The sequence below is a fragment of the Salvelinus fontinalis genome, chromosome 9 (assembly GCF_029448725.1).
Source record: "Salvelinus fontinalis isolate EN_2023a chromosome 9, ASM2944872v1, whole genome shotgun sequence".
Classification (NCBI taxonomy): Eukaryota; Metazoa; Chordata; class Actinopteri; order Salmoniformes; family Salmonidae; genus Salvelinus; species Salvelinus fontinalis.
In genome coordinates, this window is record NC_074673.1 from 7,068,300 (window position 1) to 7,092,879 (window position 24,580).

At 45.9% G+C, this 24,580-nt stretch overlaps 1 protein-coding gene across 1 annotated transcript in view; it reads left to right on the plus strand.

The window, feature by feature from the left end:
• Nucleotides 1–24,580, plus strand: part of LOC129861974 (cGMP-inhibited 3',5'-cyclic phosphodiesterase 3A-like) — a 237,420-nt gene that overhangs the window by 174,726 nt on the left and 38,114 nt on the right. The window contains exon 5 of the mRNA XM_055933225.1: nucleotides 10,457–10,611. Within this exon, the coding sequence (XP_055789200.1) occupies nucleotides 10,457–10,611 (155 nt within the window). The remainder of the gene's footprint in view (nucleotides 1–10,456; nucleotides 10,612–24,580) is intronic.

A 24,580-nucleotide genomic window follows, 5' to 3' on the forward strand; every position in this document is an offset into this window, starting at 1 on the left:
CTGACCAAACCAAAAAGAGACATAAAAGGATCTCTGACTGTCACGTTCGTGACCTGTTTTCTGTTGTTTGGTATGTGTTTAGTTGGTCAGGGCGTGAGTTGGGGTGGGTAGTCTATGTTATGTGTTTTCTATGTTGGGTTAATGGTTTGCCTGGTATGGTTCTCAATTAGAGGTCAGGTGTTTTACGTTTCCTCTGATTGAGAGCCATATTAAGGTAGGTTGTTCTCACTGTTTGTTTGTGGGTGATTGTTCCTGTGTCAGTGTATACCACATGGGACTGTTTCGTTTGTTCGTTCGTTTTAGGTAGTCTGTTCCTGTTCGTGCGTTCTTCGTCTATATGTAAGTTCATTTGTTTCAAGTCTGTTGACTTCGTTTATTGTTTTGTAGTTTGTTCTAGTGTTCGTTAGTGTTTTCGTCTTGTTGTAAATAAATTCAGTATGTATTCATCACCCGCTGCGCCTTGGTCCGTTCATGCACCACAAGACGAACGTTACAGTGACAAAAGTAACACAATAAAATAATATTAACGAGGCTATAATCCCCTCCCGGATCAAGATCCCTGTTCCCTAAATTGTTTTGTGCTGTATTTCTTTTATACCACCCCTTAGGTGCACTTCCAGTAATACTGTATACCCCGCTATAGTACTGAAAACGGTATGACAGTGTGAACATTTGGATACGGCCCAGCCCTATTTGGAAAGCAGACCGAACCACTAGGATTCTGCCGGTGCTTAGCTCTATTTCTGTAGTCCTCCCTAGTCCTTGCCGATGACAAGCATACCCATAACATGATGCAGCCACCACCATGCTTAAAATATGATATTCAGCTAGCGGGATATACGCTGCACCGGCAGGATAGAACAGCACACTCCGATAAGACGGGGGGGGGGGGGGGGGGGGCGGTCTGTGCATATTTGTAAACAACAGCTGGTGCACAAAATCTAAGGAAGTCTCTAGATTTTGCTCGCCTGAAGTAGAGTATATGTGATAAACTGCAGGCCACCTACTTGCCTAGAAAGTTCTCAGCTATACTTTTCGTGGCTGTTTATTTACCACCACAGACAGATGCTGGCAGTGAGACCGCACTCAGTCAACTGTATAAGGAAACAGGAAACCACTCACCCAGAGGCGGCGCTCCTAGTGGCCAGAGACTTTAATGCAGGGAAACTTAAATCAGTTATACCAAATCTCTATCAACATGTTAAATGTGCAACCAGAGGAAAAAAAAATTCTAGATCACCTGTACTCCACACACAGAGACGCGTACAAAGCTCTCCCTCACCCTCCATTTGGTAAAACCGACCACAACTCTATCCTCCTGATTCCTGCTTACAAGCAAAAATTAAAGCAGGGACTCGGTCTATAAAAAAATGGTCAGATGAAGCAGATGCTAAACTACAGGACTGCTTTGCTATCACAGACTGGAACATGTTCCGGGATTCTTCCGATGACATTGAGGAATACACCACATCAGTCACTGGCTTTATCAATAAGCGCATTGAGGACGTCGTCCCCACAGTGACTGTACGTACATACCCCAACCAGAAGCCATGGATTACAGGCAACATTCGCACTGAGATAAAGTGTAGAGCTGCTACTTTCAAGGAGCGGGACTCTAATCTGGAAGCTTATAAGAAATCCCGCTATGCCCTGCGACGAACCATCAAACAGGCAAAGCTTCGAGGCAAGCAACACTGAGGCATGCATGAGAGCATCAGCTGTTCCGGATGACTGTGTGATCACGCTCTCCGTAGCCGACGTGAGTAAGACCTTTAAACATGTCAACATACACAAGGCTGCGGGGCCAGACGGAATTCCAGGACGTGTGCTCCGGGCATGTGCTGACCAACTGGCAGGTGTCTTCACTGACATTTTCAACATGTCCCTGACTGAGTCTGTAATACCAACATGCTTCAAGCAGACCACCATGGTCCCTGTGCCCAAGAACACAAAGGCCCGTAGCACACGTCTGTAGCCACGAAGTGCTTTGAAAGGCTGGTAATGGCTCACATCAACACCATTATCCCAGAAACACTAGACCCACTCCAATTTGCTTACCGTCCAAACAGATCCACAGATGATGCAATCTCTGTTGCACTCCACACTGCCCTTCCCCACCTGGACAAAAAGAACACCTATGTGAGAATGCTGTTCATTGTCTACAGCTCAGCGTTCAACACCATAGTACCCTCAAAGCTCATCACCAAGCTAAGGATCCTGGGACTAAACACCTCCCTCTGCAACTGGATCCTGGACTTCCTGACAGGCCACCCCCAGGTGGTAAGGGTAGGTAGCAACACATCTGCCACGCTGATCCTCAACACTGGAACTCCCCAGGAGTGCGTGCTCAGTCCCCTCCTGTACTCCCTGTTCACCCACGACTGCATGGCCAGGCATGACTCCAACACCATCATCAAGTTTGCTGACGACACAACAGTGGTAGGCCTGATCACCGACAACAACGAGACAGCCTTTAGGGAGGAGGTCAGAGACCTGGCCGGGTGGTGCCAGAATAGCAACCTATCCCTCAACATAACCAAGACTAAGGAGATGATTGTGGACTACAGGAAAAGGAGCACCGAGCACGTCCCCATTCTCATCGACGGGGCTGTAGTGGAGCAGGTTGAGAGCTTCAAGTTCCTTAGTGTCCACATCAACAACAAACTAGATTGGTCCAAACACACCAAGACAGTCGTGAAGAGGGCACGACAAAGCCTATTCCCCCTCAGGAAATTAAAAAGATTTGAAATAGGTCCTGAGATCCTCAAAAGTTTATACAGCTGCAACATCGAGAGCATCCTGAACGGTTGCATCACTGCCTGGTAGGGCAATTGCTCGGCCTCCGACCGCAAGGCACTTCAGATGGTAGTGCGTACGGCCCAGTACATCACTGGGGCAAAGCTGCCTGCCATCCAGGACCTCTACACCAGGCGGTGTCAGAGGAAGGCCCTAAAAATTGTCAAAGACCCCAGCCACCCCAGTCATAGACTGTTCTCTCTACTATCGCATGTCAAGCGGTACCGAAGTGCCAAGTCATAGGACAAAAAGGCTTTTCAACAGTTTTTACCCCCAAGCCATAAGACTCCTGAACAGGTAATCAAATGGCTACCCGGACTATTTGCATTGTGTGCCCCCCCCTCCCAACCCCTCTTTTACGCTGCTGCTACTCTCTGTTTTACTTATATGCATAGTCACTTTAACTATACATTCATGTATATACTACCTAAATTGGCCCGACCAACCAGTGCTCCCACACATTGGCTAACCGGGCTATCTGCATTGTGTCCCATCACCCGCCAACCCCTCTTTTTACATTACTGCTACTCTCTGTTCATCATATATGCATAGTCACTTTAACGATACCTACGTGTACATACCACCTTAATCAGCCCAACTAACCGGTGTCTGTATATAGCCTCTCTACTGTATATAGCCTTGCTACTCTTATTTTCAAATGTCTTTTTACTGTTGTTTTATTTCTTTACTTACCTACACACACACACACACACACACACACACACACACACACGCACACACACACACACACACACACACACACACACACACACACACACACACACACACACACACACACACACACACACACACACACACACACACACACACACACACACACACACACACACACACACATGCCTTTTTTTCCCGCACCATTGGTTAGAGCCTGTAAGTAAGCATTTCACTGTCAGGTCTACACCTGTTGTATTCGGCGCACGTGACAAATAAACTTTGATTTGATTTGATGATGTGGTACTCAGTGATGTGTTGTGTTGGATTTACCACAAACATAACACTTTGATTTGATTTGATGATGTGGTACTCAGTGATGTGTTGTGTTGTATTTACCACAAACATGACACTTTGATTTGATTTGATTTGATGATGTGGTACTCAGTGATGTGTTGGATTTACCACAAACATAACACTTTGATTTGATTTGATTTGATGATGTGGTACTCAGTGATGTGGTGTGTTGGATTTACCACAAACATAACACTTTGTATTCTAGTTAAAAAAGTCAATTTCTTTGCAACATTTTCCGAAGTTTTACTTAAGTGCCATATTTCAAACAGGATGCATGTTTTGTAATATGTTTTATTCTGTACTAACTTCCCTTCTTTTCATTCTGTCAATTAGGTTAGTATTGTGGAGTAACTACAATGTTGTTGATCCATCCACAGGTTTATCTGGAAAACCTCCATGGTCTTTGTGCTTGAATCTGTATTTTAAATTCACTGCTTGACTGAGGGCCTGTACAGGTCATTGTATGTGTGTGCAGTACAGAGATTAGGTTATTATTATAATTATTATGAATAATTATCATTATTGCACACAGAGTGAGTCCATGCAACTTAAAAAGCAAATGTTTACGCCTGAACTTATTTAGGCCATAAGATTTAAGTCGTTTAACAGATGCTCAAATCCAGAGTGACTTACAGGAGCAATTAGGGTTAAATAAAGGTTTAAATAAATTAAATAAAAATGAGTGCCTTGTTCAAGGGCATATCGGCAGATTCTTTACCTTGTTGACTTAAGACATTTCAGCTTTTCATTTTTTTTTTAATCAATTTGTACAAATTTAGAAAAAACATAATTCCACTTTGAAATGTGTAAAAAGTCAAGGTTGTGTAACTACTTTCTGAAGGCACTGTATAATGACTACAGTGCATATACTTAGTGGAGAGGTATGGACTGGTATAAGACAGAATAGCAGAAGAATTTCCTTTTTTTTTGGTTGAAATTAAACAGTGTAAGAAATGCAACTTTGACATGGTCACCATGGGAACCGTGATGACATAGTGTGAATGTTGTTGTTGAATCAGTGATTCATCATTGTTATAACCCTCCCTAACATGACTTAGGGCCTACGTAACACTGTTACACGCATTTGTTAATCTTTTATAGTCTGGCTAAATGAGCAAGAGTACTCCCCTGCTTTTCACTTGTTACCGTCAAAGAAAAGACTGTATTTTCATAGAGTTTGAGTGGAGAAAAATATAGCACGTGTCTTGGTGTGCTTAGAGGGGAGGAGGGGGGGGTTCTCCTTCTCGTTCTCTCTTTCATTTAAACAGCTGTGTCAACATGACAGATTTTCAGAAGCAGGCAGAGAGTGAGATGGAGAGAGAGATAGAGAGCGAGATGGAGAGCGAAATGGAGAGAGAGATGGAGCGAGAGCGAGAGAGAGAGTGAGAGAGAGAGAGGGTGAGAGAGAGAAAGAGAGAGAGAGAGATGGAGAGAGAGAGAGAGAGAGATGGAGCGAGAGAGCGAGAGAGAGACAGAGAGAGAGAGACAGAGAGTGAGTGAGTGAGTGAGTGAGTGAGTGAGTGAGTGAGTGAGTGAGTGAGTGAAATTTGTTGATTTCAAAAAAGATTTTGACTCAATTTGTCATGAGGGTCTGCTAAACATCAAATAATGCATGCAGAGCAGAATTAGGCTGATACCCGCTAACTATCACAATCCAGAAAAGAGACGTTAAATTCGACAACTACCTAAAAGGAAGCAATTCCCAAATCTTCCATAACAAATCAATCACCTACAGAGAGATGAACCTGGAGAAGAGTCCCCTACGCAAGCTGGACCTGAGGATTTGTTCACAAACACAAACAGACCCCACAGAGCCCCAGGACAGCAACACAATTAGACCCAAGCAAATCATGAGATTTGACACATTGGAAAGGATTATCAAAAAATCTGAGCAAACTAGAATGCTATTTGGCCCTGAACAGAGAGTACACAGTGGCAGAATACCTGGCCACCATGACTGACCTAAACTTAAGGAAAGCTTTGACTATGTACAGACTCAGTGAGCATAGCCTTGCTATTGAGAAAGGCCGCCGTAGGCAGACATGGCTCTCAAGAGAAGACAGGCTATGTGCACACTGCCCACAAAATGAGGTGGAAACTGAGCTGCACTTCCTAACCTCCTGCCAAATGTGTGACCATATTAGAGACACATATTTCCCTCAGATTACACAGACCTACAAAGAATTCAAAAACAAATCCAATTTTGATAAACTCCCATATCTATTGGGTGAAATAGCACAGTGTGCTATAACAGCAGCAAGATGTGTGACCTGTTGCCACAAGAAAAGGGCAACCAGTGAAGAACAAGCACAATTGTAAATACAACCCGTATTTGTGTTTATTTATTTTCCCCTTTGTACTAAACTATCTTTACATCGTTACAACACTGTATATATACATAATATGACATTTGAAATGTCATTTGAGTGTAATGTTTACTGTTCATTTTTTTGTTCATTTCACTTTTGTTTATTATCTATTTCACTTGCTATGGCAATGTAAACATATGTTTCCCATGCCAATAAAGCCCTTTGAATTGAATTGAGAGAGACAGAGACAGAGACAGAGACAGAGGAAGAGACAGAAAGAGAGAGAAAGAGATGTGTAGAAGCAGAAAGACACTACGCGACTAGAGAGGGATGAGAGGGATGAGGGATGACAGTTTATGTATTTACGGACAGGAGGACTCCCTGTTGATACGTTGATCATTACCTGAAGGATTACATATCTAAACTCTTCCCCCTCTAACTTCACTTTGGTCCCCCTTCTATTCCCTCTCTCTTAACCCCCCCCCAACCCCCACTGTGTGTGTGGTCGGTCGAATGGTACCTGTTCCATCAGTGATCCAACCAGCCCCAGAGCTGACAGAATGATAGTTTTAGCTCGTCTGTATGAAGCACTGACGCAATAAAACCTTGTTAAAAGTATAGCTAAGACAAACTGTGCAGCGCCCAATCATGGAGAAGCTAAGGAGGATACTTTACATACACACACACGCAGGCTTGCGCGCGCACACACACACACACACACACACACACACACACACACACACACACACACACACACACACACACACACACACACACACACACACACACACACACACACACACACACACACACACACACACACACACACACACACACACACACACACACACATTAGGCTGTCCTCATTAGGTTGTACCTTTCCAGGGAGAGCCAGGGAGCGCCAGGGAGGGCCAAGGAGGGCCAGGGAGCGCCAGAGAGAGCCATGGAGGGCCATGGGGAGCCAGGGAGAGAGGGCTGGCAGAACTCTAAGTGCCTGTAGGAGAGAACTGGAGGAGGGGAATGCGGTTAGCGCCGGAGGGGGTGTTGTGTGTGTGTGTGTGTGTGTGTGTGTGTGTGTGTGTGTGTGTGTCTGTCTGTCTGTCTGTCTGTCTGTCTGTCTGTCTGTCTGTCTGTGTGTGTCTGTGTGTGTCTGTCTGTGTGTCTTTGTGTGTGTGTGTGTGTGTCTTTGTCTGTGTGTGTGTGTGTGTGTGTGTGTGTGTGTGTGTGTGTGTGTGTGTGTGTGTGTGTGTGTGTGTGTGTGTGTGTGTGTGTGTGTGTGTGTGTGTGTGTGTGTGTGTGTGTGTGTGTGTGTGTGTGTGTGTGTGTGTGTGTGTGTGTGTGTGGTGGAAAGTCCTGTACTGCTGTGCTGTGCTTTTTTCTCTAAGAGAAGTTTTGACATCCACTGTGGTGCATACTGATGGCTTTCCAGTGCTTAAATCCCCAAACTTGCATTCTTCTAAAAACACACATATAGCCGTGTGCACATATTCATGTACACACACACACACACACACACTACACACACACACACACACACACACACACACACACACACACACTACACACACACACACACACACACACACACACACACACACACACACACACACACACACACTACACACACACACACACACACACACACACACACACACACACACACACACACACACACACACACACACACACTTACTGTTTTCAAGTGCTGCATGTTCTCATTTTTAATATGCTGAGCCACTGAGAACTGTCTGGCGTGAGTTCAGGCCGAGGAGAGGAGGAGAAGCACATACCAACTACCAAAAACATGAATAACATGAATAACAAACACGTAATCGTTAACAAACTGTTTGAATCTTTAACTAAACATTTTTCTCCACACGAACCATAAACACATAACCTGTAACATCTAAACAAACCACACACTTTGTACCCATCACAAAACATCTTGAAACATTCCAAAATATCATGATACATAATGAAACATGAATGAACATCATTAGACATCACAAAACATCACAAAACATCATCAAACACCATTAAGCATCACCAAACACCAAAAAAACATTTCTGAATATCACTAAACATCACTAAACTTTATCAGACACCAGTAAATGTAACCAAACATCACCAAACACCATGAAACATCACCAAAAACCACAAGACATCACCAAACACCACAAGACATCACCAAACACCACAAGACATCACCAAACACCACAAAACATCACCAAACACCACAAGACATCACCAAACACCATGAAACATTACCAATTACCACAAGACATCACCAAACACCATGGAACATCACCAAACTCCATGAAACATCACCAGACACCACAAAACATCACCAGACACCGCAAAACATCACCAATCATCACAAGACATCACCAAACACCATGGAACATCACCAAACACCATGGAACATCACCAAACACCATGAAACATCACCAGACACCACAAAACATCACCAGACACCACAAACATCACCAATCATCACAAGACATCACCAAACACCATGGAACATCACCAAACACCATGGAACATCACCAAACACCATGAAACATCACCAAACACCACAAGACATCACCAAACACCACAAAACATCACCAAACACCACAAAACATCACCAAACACCAGAAGACATCACCAAACACCACAAGATATCACCAAACATCACCAGACACCACAAGACATCACCAAACATTACAAGACATCACCAAACACCATGAAACATCACCAATTACCACAAGACATCACCAAACACCATGAAACATCACCAAACACCATTAAACATCACCAAACACTACAGGACATCACCAAACACCATGAAACATCACCAAACACCAAGAAACATCACCAACCACCATGAAACATCACCAAACATCACCAGACACCACGAGACATCACCAAACACCACAAAACATCACCAAACACCATGAAACATCACCAAACACCATGAAACATCACCAAAAACCACAAGACATCACCAAACACCACAAGACATGACCAAACACCACAAGACATCACCAAACACCATGACGCATCACCAAACACCATGAAACATCACCAAACACCACAAAACATCACCAATCATCACAAGATATCACCAAACATCACCAGACACCACAAGACATCACCAAACACCACAAGACATCACCAAACACCACAAGACATCACCAAACACCACAAGACATCACCAAGACATCACCAAACACCACAAGACATCACCAAGACATCACCAAACACCACAAAACATCACCAAACACCACAAGACATCACCAAGACATCACCAAACACCATGAAACATCGCCAAACACTACAAGACATCACCAAACACCATGAAACATCACCAATTACCTCAAGACATCACCAAACACAATGAAACATCACCAAACACCATGAAACATCACCAGACACCACGAGACATCACCAAACACCACAAAACATCACCAAACACCACAAAACATCACCAATCATCACAAGACATCACCAAACACCATGAAACATCACCAAACACCACAAGACATTACCAAACACCACAAGACATCACCAAACACCACAAGACATCACCAAACACCACAAAACATCACCAAACACCACAAGACATCACCAAACACCACAAGATATCACCAAACATCACCAGACACCACAAGACATCACCAAACATTACAAGACATCACCAAACACCACGAAACATCTAAGCTGTATTTACTCTGATATCACAGCAGGAGTTTTACAATTGAGCTGGCCGGGCAGACAGACAGACAGACAGACAGACAGACAGGCAGGCAGACAGACAGAGAGGCAGACAGAAAGGCAGACAGACAGACAGACAGACAGACAGACAGAGAGGCAGACAGAAAGGCAGACAGACAGTACTGGGTCATGGTGCATGTCAAGAGGTTGCATGAGAGAGCTCTGCCACACGTAGTGCCAACTCTCTGCCAGCGAACAGATGGCAGCATCGCTACTGGGAATCCCAGGGAAAGAAGACAGGGTGGGAGAGAGAGGAGAGGAGAGGAGAGCGGGAAGGAAGAGAGAGATAATCCAATGAACTAGTGTCAACAACAGCCCACCCAATACCCCACTAGAATGATGAGGAACTCATACAGCCCTCCCCTGAGTCTGCAGACTCTCTGATTCTTCAATCTCTTTGATCTCTATACATCTTACTGCATGTAAGACACTAGCTTTGTCCCAATATCCAGACTTATACCAATAAGTAATGTAGTATGGACATTCTTTCAAATCAGTTGTTGCGTTATTTGTTCCATTGTAGCTACTTATCTAACAGATCATTGTATGTTGTTGTGCGTTTGTAGCGTCTGCGGCGTAGCCTGCACCCGGGGCTGTTGAGAAGGATCTCCTCTACATGGACCACCACCACCTCAGCTACGGGCCTGCCCACCATCGAGCCCGGACCAGTACGCAGGGCCAGCATCAGCATCAAACCCTTCCACGAGCCGCTCGCCTGCAGGTAGGCTACAGTACTGAGCCCAACTCTGGTCCTTACCCTAACCCTCACAAACTATCCAACAGTACAAATACAGCGTGGGTTAACCCTTTAAGACCCCAATAGAATTCTAGAACGCTGCTATGGGTTCTAGAATGAGTTTTAAAAAGAAGTCTGGCATGAAATTGTAATCGTACCGTGATCACCATAGTGATAATTACTGTCTGTCATCAGTAGGATATTGGAGTTCAAAAGGGTTCACGTTACTATAACGTGCTAAACCCAGAGTCATACTGTGGCATAAGGAAGCAGGACGCCCCAGCAGACAGTCATTTACTGAAAGGGACCATGTGCCCCATGTGGGACAGAGAGACACTGTGCCCTTTTTTTAAAACATTTATTTGTTTTAAAAGCAGACGCTCTTATCCAGAGGCACAGTTAGTGCATTCATCTTAAGAAATAGCTAGGTGATACAACTACATATCACAGTCGTAGTACATTTTTTTCAAGTTATCAGCAAAGCCATAATTCAGGGCGGGGTTGGGTTATGCAACAAACATGGGAACATATAAATATATGGGTTAAGTGCCTTGCTCAAGGGCACATCAAAGAATTTTTCACCTCATAGGCCCGGGGATTCAAACTAGCAACCTTTCGGTTACTTGCCCAACGCTCTAACCGCTATCTGCCCCCCAGCTAAAGGAATTAACCTGAATAACTAAAACAAGAAAGACACTCCATTATACATGATTTCTGCAGAGACAGGACTCAGAGTTGTGTATATAATATACAGATGTAGGCCTATGGGGGTTGTGTGTATTAGCTGGGAGCTTTGATTGTGGCTACATTAAGTAGGCATGTCTCTCTATCTCTCTCTCTGTGTGTGTGTGTGTGTGTGTGTGTGTGTGTGTGTGTGTGTGTGTGTGTGTGTGTGTGTGTGTGTGTGTGTGTGTGTGTGTGTGTGTGTGTGTGTGTGTGTGTGTGTGTGTGTGTGTGTGTGTGTGTGTGTGTGTGTGTGTGTATTGCTGGGGGTCTTGGGAAGGCTGCATAGAATTGAGATGAGACTGATAAACTGAAATGAAAACAGCTGAAAACGTCCAAACATGGCCACAGTCACACACTGTCTCATAGTCAGTATTTTCCCTCTGTCCCTGAACCAATACGTAGTATATTATTAGTAATTTCCAACGGTAAATCTTCTCTAGATTGATGCGTGATGCTGAGAATACACAGGCCTCTCACTGTCTCTGTTATGACGTTTTGGTATTATTATTGTGGTATAGTTCTCATGGATCCATGTCCTTTAATAGTCTGTGTTTTGTAATTAGAAGACGCTGTGGTCGGTTTGTGTTTAGGAAATGTCTCCACAGGGTCAACATTTCCTATGAAGGGGTTACTGTGACATTATTTATTGCTTGTGTTTTTAGCATGAGCTGGTCTATCCGAGCTGATCTAACCAGTTGATCTAACCAGCTGATCTAACCAGCTGATCTAACCAGCCGATCTAACCAGCCGATCTAACCAGCCGATCTAACCAGCCGATCTAACCAGTTGATCTAACCAGCTGATCTAACCAGCTGATCTAACCGAGCTTTAGCATAACAGACGATAGTGTGTGAGTGTGTGTGTGTGTGTGTGTGTGTGTGTGTGTGTGCGTGTGTGCGTGTGTGCGTGTGTGCGTGTGTGCGTGTGTGCGTGTGTGCGTGCGTGTGTGCGTGTGCGCGCGTGTGCGCGTGCGTGTGCGTGTGCGTGCGCGTGTGTGTGTGTGTGTGTGTGTGTGTGTGAGAGAGAGAGAGATGGAAAGTATGCGTGCCACGTTGAAGAACCAGCGCTGAAACATTCATGAGAGAAATTATTCTCATTGTCTTTAAAAGCTGAACGCAGACAGAACAGTTCTCTTCCTTCATGTTCCTATCCTCCTTCTCCTTTAACCCTCAACACGCTCATGACATGGACATGAAAGGCCTCTCTAATGAAGACAAACACACACACACACACACACACACACACACACACACACACACACACACACACACACACACACACACACACACACACACACACACACACACACACACACACACACACACACACACACACACACACACACACACATGACAGGTCGACACAAAAGGGCTCACTGACTGAGCATAAGTTTTGTCTGTAAATGGAAACTTCCTGGCAACATTAGGTCCTCTGTGTGTATCTGGAGCAACATGCAAACGGACAACAGAAGAAGGACTACACACACCCACGCAAAACAGACGTATGCACACAAACACACACACGCACAAACATGCACACACACTCACATACGCATACACACACACACACCACGCACACACTCAAATATGCACACTCTCACACACACACACACACGCACAAACTCATATACGCTGGATGAAAACAAATGTCAAAGTTTGATGTGGTGTTTGTTTGTTACCAGGACTTCTTCCTGCTTCTTCCCAACAGACTCTGCTTCTTCTCAACAGACTCTGATTCTTCCCAACAGACTCTGCTTCTTCCCAACAGACTCTGCTTCTTCTCAACAGACTCTGCTTCTTCCCAACAGACTCTGCTTCTTCCCAACAGACTCTGATTCTTCTCAACAGACTCTGCTTCTTCTCAACAGACTCTGCTTCTTACCAACAGACTCTGCTTCTTCCCAACAGACTCTGCTTCTTCCCAACAGACTGTGATTCTTCCCAACAGACTCTGCTTCTTACCAACAGACTCTGATTCTTCCCAACAGACTCTGGTTCTTCCCAAAAGGCTCTGCTTCTTCTCAACAGACTCTGCTTCTTCTCAACAGACTCTGCTTCTTCCCAACAGACTCTGATTCTTCCCAACAGACTCTGCTTCTTCCCAACAGACTGTGATTCTTCCCAACAGACTCTGATTCTTCCCAACAGACTCTGCTTCTTCCCAACAGACTGTGATTCTTCCCAACAGACTCTGCTTCTTACCAACAGACTCTGGTTCTTCCCAACAGACTGTGATTCTTCCCAACAGACTCTGCTTCTTCTCAACAGACTCTGCTTCTTCCCAACAGACTCTGGTTCTTCCCAACAGACTCTGCTTCTTCTCAACAGACTCTGCTTCTTCCCAACAGACTCTGATTCTTCCCAACAGACTCTGCTTCTTCCCAACAGACTCTGCTTCTTCCCAACAGACTCTGCTTCTTCCCAACAGACTGTGATTCTTCCCAACAGACTCTGCTTCTTACCAACAGACTCTGGTTCTTCCCAACAGACTGTGATTCTTCCCAACAGACTCTGCTTCTTCTCAACAGACTCTGCTTCTTCCCAACAGACTCTGCTTCTTCCCAACAGACTCTGCTTCTTCCCAACAGACTCTGCTTCTTCTCAACAGACTCTGCTTCTTCCCAACAGACTCTGCTTCTTCCCAACAGACTCTGTGTAACGGATGTGAAATGGCTAGCTAGTTAGCGGGTACGCGCTACTAGCGTTTCAATCAGTTACGTCACTTGCTCTGAAACCTATAAGTAGTGTTGCCCCTTGCTCTGCAAGGGCCGCGGCTTTTGTGGAGCGATGGGTAACGACGCTTCGTGGGTGACTGTTGTTGATGTGTGCAGAGGGTCCCTGGTTCGCGCCCGTGTCGGGGCGAGGGGACGGTTTAAAGTTATACTGTTACATTGATGCTGTTGACCCGGATCACTGGTTGCTGCGGAAAAGGAGGAGGTTGAAAGGGGGGTGAATGTAACGGATGCGAAATGGCTAGCTAGTTAGCGGGTACGCGCTACTAGAGTTTTAATCATTTACGTCACTTGCTCTGAAGCCTAGAAGTAGTGTTGCCCCTTGCTCTGCAAGAGCCGCGGCTTTTGTGGAGCGATGGGTAATGACGCTTCGTGGGTGACTGTTGTTGATGTGTGCAGAGGGTCCCTGGTTCGCGCCCGTGTCGGGGCGAGGGGACGGTTTAAAGTTATACTGTTACATCTGCTTCTTCCCAACAGACTCTGCTTCTTCCCAACAGCCTCTGATTCTTCCCAACAGACTCTGCTTCTTCTCAACAGACTCTGCTTCTTCTCAACAGACTCTGCTTCTTCCCAACAGACTCTGCTTCTTCCCAACAGACTCTGCTTCTTCCCAACAGGCTCTGCTTCTTCCCAACAGACTCTGCTTCTTCCCAACAGACTCTGATTCTTCCCAACAGACTCTGCTTCTTCTCAACAGACTCTGCTTCTTCTCAACAGACTCTGCTTCTTCCCAACAGACTCTGCTTCTTCCCAACAGACTCTGCTTCTTCCCAACAGACTCTGCTTCTTCCCAACAGACTGTGTTTTTTCCCAACAGACTCTGGTTCTTCTCAACAGACTCTGATTCTTCTCAACAGACTCTGCTTCTTCTCAACAGACTCTGATTCTTCTCAACAGACTCTGCTTCTTCTCAACAGACTCTGCTTCTTCTCAACAGACTCTGATTCTTCTCAACAGGCTCTGATTCTTCCCAACAGGCTCTGCTTCTTCCCAACAGACTCTGCTTCTTCCCAACAGACTGTGTTTTTTCCCAACTGTACTGTACCTTCAGATAATGATTTAAACTGCACTTACCTTTGATATTCAACAGATTGGATGTACAATGCGTGTGTCTGACCATAAATCCTGTAGTTGAGCACTGTGACACTCCACCTGACTGTAGCTCTCTGAGTGTTTTGACTTTACATCACCCTGCCTCAGTCTCCACATTCTGCCCCACCTTGCCTCGGTCTGCACATTCTGCCTCACCCTGCCTCAGTCTGCACATTCTGCCTCACCTTGCCTTGGTCTGCATCTTCTGCCTCACCCTGCCTCAGTCTGCACGTTCTGTCTCACCCTGCCTCAGCCTGCACATTCTGCCTCACTTTGCCTCAGTCTGCACATTCTGCCTCACCTTGCCTCAGTCTGCACGTACTGCCTCACCCTCCTCAGTCTGCACATTCTGCCTCACCTTGCCTCAGTCTGCATGTTCTGCCTCACCCTGCCTCAGCCTGCACATTCTGCGTCATCCTCCCTTAGCCTGCCTCACCCTGTACATTCTGCCTCAACCTCACTCAGTCTGCACATTCTGCCTCACACTTCCTCAGTGTGCACATTCTGCCTCATCCTGCCTTAGTCTGTACATTCTGCCTCACCCTGCCTCAGTCTGTACATTCTGCCTCACCCTGCCTCAGTCTGCACATTCTGCCTCACCCTGCCTCAGTCTGCCTCACCCTGTCTCAGTCTGCAGGCGCTGCACCCTGCCTCAGTCTGCACATTCTCCCTCACCCTGCCTCACCCTGTACATTCTGCCTCACCTTTCCGCAGTCTGCACATTCTGCCTCACCCTGTCTCAGTCTGCAGGCGCTGCACCCTGCCTCAGTCTGCACATTCTCCCTCACCCTGCCTCACCCTGTACATTCTGCCTCACCTTTCCGCAGTCTGCAGGCGTTGCACTTCACTTCCTAAGTGGTTAGAGGAGACTGGAGAGTGAGTCATACTGTACACACACACACACACACACACACACACACACACACACACGCAGACACACACACACACACACACACACACACACACACACACACACACACACACACACACACACACACACACACACACACACACACTAAGGCCTCCAAGTAAACCTAATGGGCCTTTTCTAACATTCACACAACCTCAGACAACCTTAAAGGACAAGTTTAACCACCCCTCCAAAATGTCATATATTTTTCATTAGACACAGTTCTTTAACAAATAAAAGTCCTTTATGGAAAAAGGGTAGATAAGGGATAAAATCGAAAAGTGAAGAAAAAAATGTCCCTTTTCCTCTCATTCAATCCCCCCACTCACCCATTGTCACAAACAACCCTTCCCGAAAATATGAACCAAAGTCAATGTCGTTAAATGAAACTCCTTCGATAGGATAGGAAAGAATAATTGTTATGTGGTCTGTGATTTCTCATAAGTTCCTGCGCTTTGCTTATCTAAATGTTCTGAGGCTCTGATAGAACTCTACAAGCAACCCCCAAACACACACACACACACACACACACACACACACACACACACACACACACACACACACACACACACACACACACACACACACACACACACACACACACAGACACACAGACACAGACACAGACGTGCACACACACACACACACACACACACACACACACACACACACACACACACACACACACACACACACACACACACACACACACACACACAGAGACACACACGTGCGCACACACACACACACACACACACACACACACACACACACACAGACGTGCACACACACACATACATACACACGAACAGACACACCGGCGTGCACACACTCCCCGCACCCCCTCTCTCTCTCAGCTGCAGTTACCCCAGCAGGCTGGTAGCTCTCTCTCTCAGCTGCAGCTCTCTCTCTCAGCTGCTGTTACCCCAGCAGCCTGGTAGCTCTCTCTCTCAGCTGCAGCTCTCTCTCTCAGCTGCAGTTTACCCCCAGCAGGCTGGTAGCTCTCTCTCTCAGCTGCAGTTTACCACAGCAGGCTGGCAGCTCTCTCTCTCAGCTGCAGTTACCCCAGCAGGCTGGCAGCTCTCTCTCTCAGCTGCAGTTACCCCAGCAGGCTGGCAGCTCTCTCTCTCAGCTGCAGTTACCCCAGCAGGCTGGCAGCTCTCTCTCTCAGCTGCAGTTACCCCAGCAGGCTGGCAGCTCTCTCTCTCAGCTGCAGTTTACCCCCAGCAGGCTGGTAGCTCTCTCTCTCAGCTGCAGTTACCCCAGCAGGCTGGCAGCTCTCTCTCTCAGCTGCAGTTACCCCAGCAGGCTGGCAGCTCTCTCTCTCAGCTGCAGTTACCCCAGCAGGCTGGCAGCTCTCTCTCTCAGCTGCAGTTACCCCAGCAGGCTGGCAGCTCTCTCTCTCAGCTGCAGTTACCCCAGCAGGCTGGCAGCTCTCTCTCTCAGCAAGATGACAAATTAGCATTGGTCGGGAGCCCAAACTAACAGCACCACGGTGCCATGATAAACACTGCAGCCATTATTTTCATTTTCAAGTAATCTGCCTACTTCCAGTAATCTAGCTACTCTGTCTACCTACATCCAGTAATCTACCTACATCCAGTAATCTACCTACATCCAGTAATCTACCTACTCCGATACCAACCTATATCCAGTAACCTAGCTACTCCGTCTAGCTACTTCCAGTAGTCTAGCTACTCTGTCTAGCTACTTCCAGTAACCTAGCTACTCTGTCTAGCTACTTCCAGTAACCTAGCTACTCCGTCTAGCTACTTCCAGTAGTCTAGCTACTCCGTCTAGCTACTTCCAGTAGTCTAGCTACTCTGTCTAGCTACTTCCAGTAACCTAGCTACTCCGTCTAGCTACTTCCAGTAGTCTAGCTACTCCGTCTAGCTACTTCCAGTAGTCTAGCTACTCTGTCTAGCTACTTCCAGTAACCTAGCTACTCCGTCTAGCTACTTCCAGTAGTCTAGCTACTTCCAGTAACCTAGCTACTCTGTCTAGCTACTTCCAGTAGTCTAGCTACTCCGTCTAGCTACTTCCAGTAGTCTAGCTACTTCCAGTAGTCTAGCTACTCCGTCTAGCTACTTCCAGTAGTCTAGCTACTCCGTCTACTGTCTTCCAGTAACCTAGCTACTCCATCTAGCTACTCCATCTACTGTCTTCCAGTAACCTAGCTACTCCGTCTAGCTACTCTGTCTACTGTCTTCCAGTAACCTAGCTACTCCGTCTAGCTACTCCGTCTACTGTCTTCCAGTAGTCTAGCTACTCCGTCTAGCTACTTCCAGTAGTCTAGCTACTCCGTCTAGCTACTTCCAGTAGTCTAGCTACTCCGTCTAGCTACTTCCAGTAACCTAGCTACTCCGTCTACTATCTTCCAGTAACCTAGCTACTCTGTCTACTGTCTTCCAGTAACCTAGCTACTCTGTCTACTGTCTTCCAGTAACCTAGCTACTCTGTCTACTGTCTTCCAGTAACCTAGCTACTCTGTCTAGCTACTTCCAGTAGTCTAGCTACTCCGTCTACTGTCTTCCAGTAGTCTAGCTACTCCGTCTACTGTCTTCCAGTAACCTAGCTACTCTGTCTAGCTACTTCCAGTAACCTAGCTACTCTGTCTAGCTACTTCCAGTAATCAAACAATACCTACTCTGGCTCCAGATGCGGAGAAGATAACAGCAGCCAGTGCAGAGTGCGTGTGTCTGCGTGCCCGTGTGTGTGTGTTTAGTGCAGTGGGAGAAAGGTATTCAACTGAATGGAAGTAGGAGGGGCCTCCCTATCCAGAGCCACATCCAGATTGGTTGTACTGATAAGGAGCATATAGCTTTAAAGCTTCAAAGTTGGCGTTATTTCTGCTTAAATTAGTACGTTACTGAATGCTGACACGATGGAAAATGAAGGAGGAAAAACCGTGATGGTAATATCACAATTAAGATCCTACAGATTTGAGGGTAAAGGGTGAAACACAGAATGTATTAGACAATAGAGCCCCTTCTGTTCTTTCCCTGCCTCACCCTTCATCCATCCTCCATCATTGTTATTAAGTAACTGGTTTCACAGATGTTTTTTTTTTACTTTACACAACTTTTCGGGTTAAGGTGTTACCTGACTTCAAATGTTTAGTTGCCCCAAACTTAGCTCCAACTTGAGAAAACTTAGGCAAAAAGTCAGTCAACGTAAAATGATGTGTTTGCTCAACTTGTCTCAATACAGTACCAGTCAAAAGTTTGGACACACCTACTCATTTAATGTTTTTTCTTTTTTTTAAAGAACTGCGTGCCTTCATGGTCAAATTGCTGCAAAGAAACCACTACTAAAGGACACCAGTAATAAGAAGAGACTTGCTTGGGGCAAGAAACATGAGTAATGGACAATAGACATTGGACATTTTGTCTGATGAGTCCAAATTTGAGATTTTTGGTTCGCCATGTCTTTGTGAGAGAATTAAAAGTTTTAAGTTCAGGTAACACTTTGATCGAAAAGTTCAGTAAATGAAGAAGTCTGTGGAACCAGTTACTTAATAATAATTCGTCTAAACATCTAGATTTTTTTTTTTTACAGTGATACCTCCATTTCCCTGTGATACCTCCATTTCCCATTTCCCAAATTACTGACTGACTAGAACCAAACAGACCCAAACAAATTACTGACTGACTAGAACCAAACAGACCCAAACAAACTACTGACTGACTAGAACCAAACAGACCCAAACAAATTACTGACTGACTAGAACCAAACAGACCCAAACAAATTACTGATTAGAACCAAACAGACCCAAACAAATTACTGACTGACTAGAACCAAACAGACCCAAACAAATTACTGACTGACTAGAACCAAACAGACCCAAACAAATTACTGATTAGAACCAAACAGACCCAAACAAATTACTGACTGACTAGAACCAAACAGACCCAAACAAATTACTGACTAACTAGAACCAAACAGACCCAAACAAATTACTGACTGACTAGAACCAAACAGACCCAAACAAATTACTGACTGACTAGAACCAAACAGACCCAAACAAACTACTGACTGACTAGAACCAAACAGACCCAAACAAATTACTGACTGACTAGAAACAAACAGACCCAAACAAACTACTGACTGACTAGAACCAAACAGACCCAAACAAACTACTGACTGACTAGAACCAAACAGACCAAAACAAAATACCGACTGACCAGAACCAAACAGACCCAAACAAACTACTGACTAGAACCAAACAGACCCAAACAAATTACTGACTAGAACCAAACAGACCCAAACAAATTACTGGTTTAGTAGAACCAAACAGACCCAAACAAATTACTGACTGACTAGAACCAAACAGACCCAAACAAACTACTGACTAGAACCAAACAGACCCAAACAAACTACTGACTGACTAGAACCAAACAGACCCAAACAAACTACTGACTGACTAGAACCAAACAGACCCAAACAAATTACTGACTGACTAGAACCAAACAGACCCAAACAAATTACTGATTAGAACCAAACAGACCCAAACAAATTACTGACTGACTAGAACCAAACAGACCCAAACAAATTACTGACTAGAACCAAACAGACCCAAACAAACTACTGACTGACTGACTAAAACCAAACAGATCCAAACAAATTACTGACTGACTAGAACCAAACAGATCCAAACAAATTACTGAGTAGAACCAAACAGACCCAAACAAACTACTGACTAGAACCAAACAGACCCAAACAAATTACTGACTGACTAGAACCAAACAGACCCAAACAAACTACTGACTAGAACCAAACAGACCCAAACAAATTACTGACTGACTAGAACCAAACAGACCCAAACAAATTACTGGTTTAGTAGAACCAAACAGACCCAAACAAATTACTGACTGACTAGAACCAAACAGACCCAAACAAACTACTGACTAGAACCAAACAGACCCAAACAAATTACTGACTGACTAGAACCAAACAGACCCAAACAAATTACTGACTGACTAGAACCAAACAGACCCAAACAAATTACTGATTAGAACCAAACAGACCCAAACAAATTACTGACTGACTAGAACCAAACAGACCCAAACAAATTACTGACTAGAACCAAACAGACCCAAACAAACTACTGACTGACTGACTAAAACCAAACAGATCCAAACAAATTACTGACTGACTAGAACCAAACAGATCCAAACAAATTACTGACTAGAACCAAACAGACCCAAACAAACTACTGACTAGAACCAAACAGACCCAAACAAATTACTGACTGACTAGAACCAAACAGACCCAAACAAACTACTGACTAGAACCAAACAGACCCAAACAAATTACTGACTGACTAGAACCAAACAGACCCAAACAAATTACTGGTTTAGTAAAACCAAACAGACCCAAAAAAATTACTGACTGACTAGAACCAAACAGACCCAAACAAATTACTGACTGACTAGAACCAAACAGACCCAAACAAATTACTGACTGACTAGAACCAAACAGACCCAAACAAATTACTGACTAGAACCAAACAGACCCAAACAAATTACTGGTTTAGTAGAACCAAACAGACCCATACAAATTACTGACTGACTAGAACCAAACAGACCCAAACAAATTATTGGTTTAGTAGAACCAAACAGACCCAAACAAATTACTGACTGACTAGAACCAAACAGACCCAAACAAATTACTGACTGACTAGAACCAAACAGACCCAAACAAATTACTGACTGACTAGAACCAAACAGACCCAAACAAACTACTGACTTACTAGAACCAAACAGACCCAAACAAATTACTGACTGACTAGAACCAAACAGACCCAAACAAACTACTGACTGACTAGAACCAAACAGACCCAAACAAATTACTGACTGACTAGAACCAAACAGACCCAAACAAATTACTGACTGACTAGAACCAAACAGACCCAAACAAACTACTGACTGACTAGAACCAAACAGACCCAAACAAACTACTGACTGACTAGAACCAAACAGACCCAAACAAACTACTGACTGACTAGAACCAAACAGACCCAAACAAACTACTGACTGACTAGAACCAAACAGACCCAAACAAACTACTGACTGACTAGAACCAAACAGACCCAAACAAACTACTGACTGACTAGAACCAAACAGACCCAAACAAACTACTGACTGACTAGAACCAAACAGACCCAAACAAACTACTGACTGACTAGAACCAAACAGACACAAACAAACTACTGACTGACTAGAACCAAACAGACCCAAACAAATTACTGACTGACTAGAATCATAAAGAACCAAACAAACTAAGGGCTAGATTCAATCTACCCCCTCCCCCCCTCCCCCTTCAAGGCTATTTATCTTTTTAAAGCAATATTTCCGCATTCGCAAAGACCACATTCACGGTAAACGTTGCATATGTCGGCTTAATCGGAAAACAACCTTTAAATGTCAATCTCGCTATAACGCGGATCTGGTCCATATTGAATCTAAGCCCAAGGCTGAAAACAAAGCAGAGAGGAACCACACGGACTAACAACCCAACAAAGCTTTCCCTCTCAGACAGATCACAAACTGACTGGAGGAAGAATATTACAATATACAAACTTTATAGTATATTTTTTCCTGAACATTACATCCAACCCCAAGTGAAAGTTGCTTTGAGGACAGCAGAAACCACCTTAAACACATCTCTCAGCTGCCTTCTGACACATTATAGATGGTTTTAATTAGAATACCTCCTCCCAAATGTTGTAGAACCTGGAGTTGGGGTGGAGGAAATGCCAGCAGTTAAAAGGACAATCATCTATTTTTGGGACTGTTTAGCCTCAAAACATGGTTTGAAAACTATAATTTCATATAATGGATCCTCAGTCCTTGCATCCATAGCGCCGTCTATGAATTTGAGATTGGTTACATTTCTCTAGCCCGATCCCTGAGCTTTTTACTGAAATAATGGCGGGGAATCGGCTTTGTTATTGTTTAAAGTGCAGATTGCCTCTTAAAGCATGGTGTTACACAGAGCACAAAGGCTTGTAGTGTGTCTCATTCTGAGAAAATGTTTCTTGTGCACTTTTCCGTCAGGGTGTAGGTACTCACCCTTAGCCTAATGACCCTGAGCTAACAACAAAGAGAGCGCTGTTGTGTTGGCAGTTTGCACGGTCAACCCAGTGTGTGTGTGTGTGTGTGTGTGTGTGTGTGTGTGTGTGTGTGTGTGTGTGTGTGTGTGTGTGTGTGTGTGTGTGTGTGTGTGTGTGTGTGTGTGTGTGTGTGTGTGTGTGTGTGTGTATACATGAATGCGGGTGTGGATGCCTAGCAGGTGTGGAATATAACATGTTTGATAGTTTGGCAGGGGGAACAGTTAGTCTGTTATTTTCAGGGGAGTCAAGCGGTCGGGGGGACAGGCGGTCGGTGGGACAGGCGGTCGGTGGGAAAGGCGGTCGGTGTGACAGATGGTTGGGGAGACAGGCGGTCGGGGGAGACAGGCGGTCGGGGATACAGGCGGTTGGGGAGACAGGCGGTCGGGGGGACAGGCGGTTGGGGGGACAGGCGGTTGGGGGGACAGGCGGTCGGGGGGACAGGCGGTTGGGGGGACAGGCGGTTGGGGGAGACAGGCGGTCGGGGGAGACAGGCGGTCGGGGGGACAGGCGGTCGGGGGAGACAGACGGTCGGGGGAGACAGGCGGTCGGGGGGACAGGCGGTCGGGGGAGACAGGCGGTCGGGGGGACAGGCGGTCGGGGGGACAGGCGGTTGGGGGAGACAGGCGGTCGGGGGAGACAGGCGGTCGGGGGGACAGGCGGTTGGGGGGACAGGCGGTTGGGGGAGACAGGCGGTCGGGGGGACAGGCGGTTGGGGGGATAGGCGGTTGGGGGAGACAGGCGGTTGAGGAGACAGGCGGTTGGGTGGACAGGCGGTGGGGTAGGCAGGCGGTGGGGGAGACAGGCGGTCGGGGAGACAGGCGGTTTGGGGAGACAGGCGGTTTGGGGAGACAGGCGGTCGGGTAGACAGGCGGTCGGGGAGACAGGCGGTCGGGGAGACAGGCGGTCGTGGAGACAGGCGGTTGGGGGAGACAGACGGTTGGGGAGACAGGCGGTTGGCAACGAAGGCGGTTGGGGAGACAGGCAGTTGGCTACGATGGCGGTTGGGGAGACAGGCGGTTGGCTACGATGGCGGTTGGGGAGACAGACGGTTGGCTACGATGGCGGTTGGGGAGACAGGCGATTGGCTACGATGGCGGTTGGGGAGACAGGCGGTTGGGGAGACAGGCGGTTGGCTACGATGGCGGTTGGGGAGACAGGCAGTTGGCTACGATGGCGGTTGGGGAGACAGGCGGTTGGCTACGATGGCGGTTGGGGAGACAGGCGGTTGGCTACGATGGCGGTTGGGGAGACAGGCGGTTGGCTACGATGGCGGTTGGGGAGACAGGCGGTTGGCTACGATGGCGGTTGGGGAGACAGGCGGTTGGGGAGACAGGCAGTTGGCTACGATGGCGGTTGGGGAGACAGGCAGTTGGCTACGATG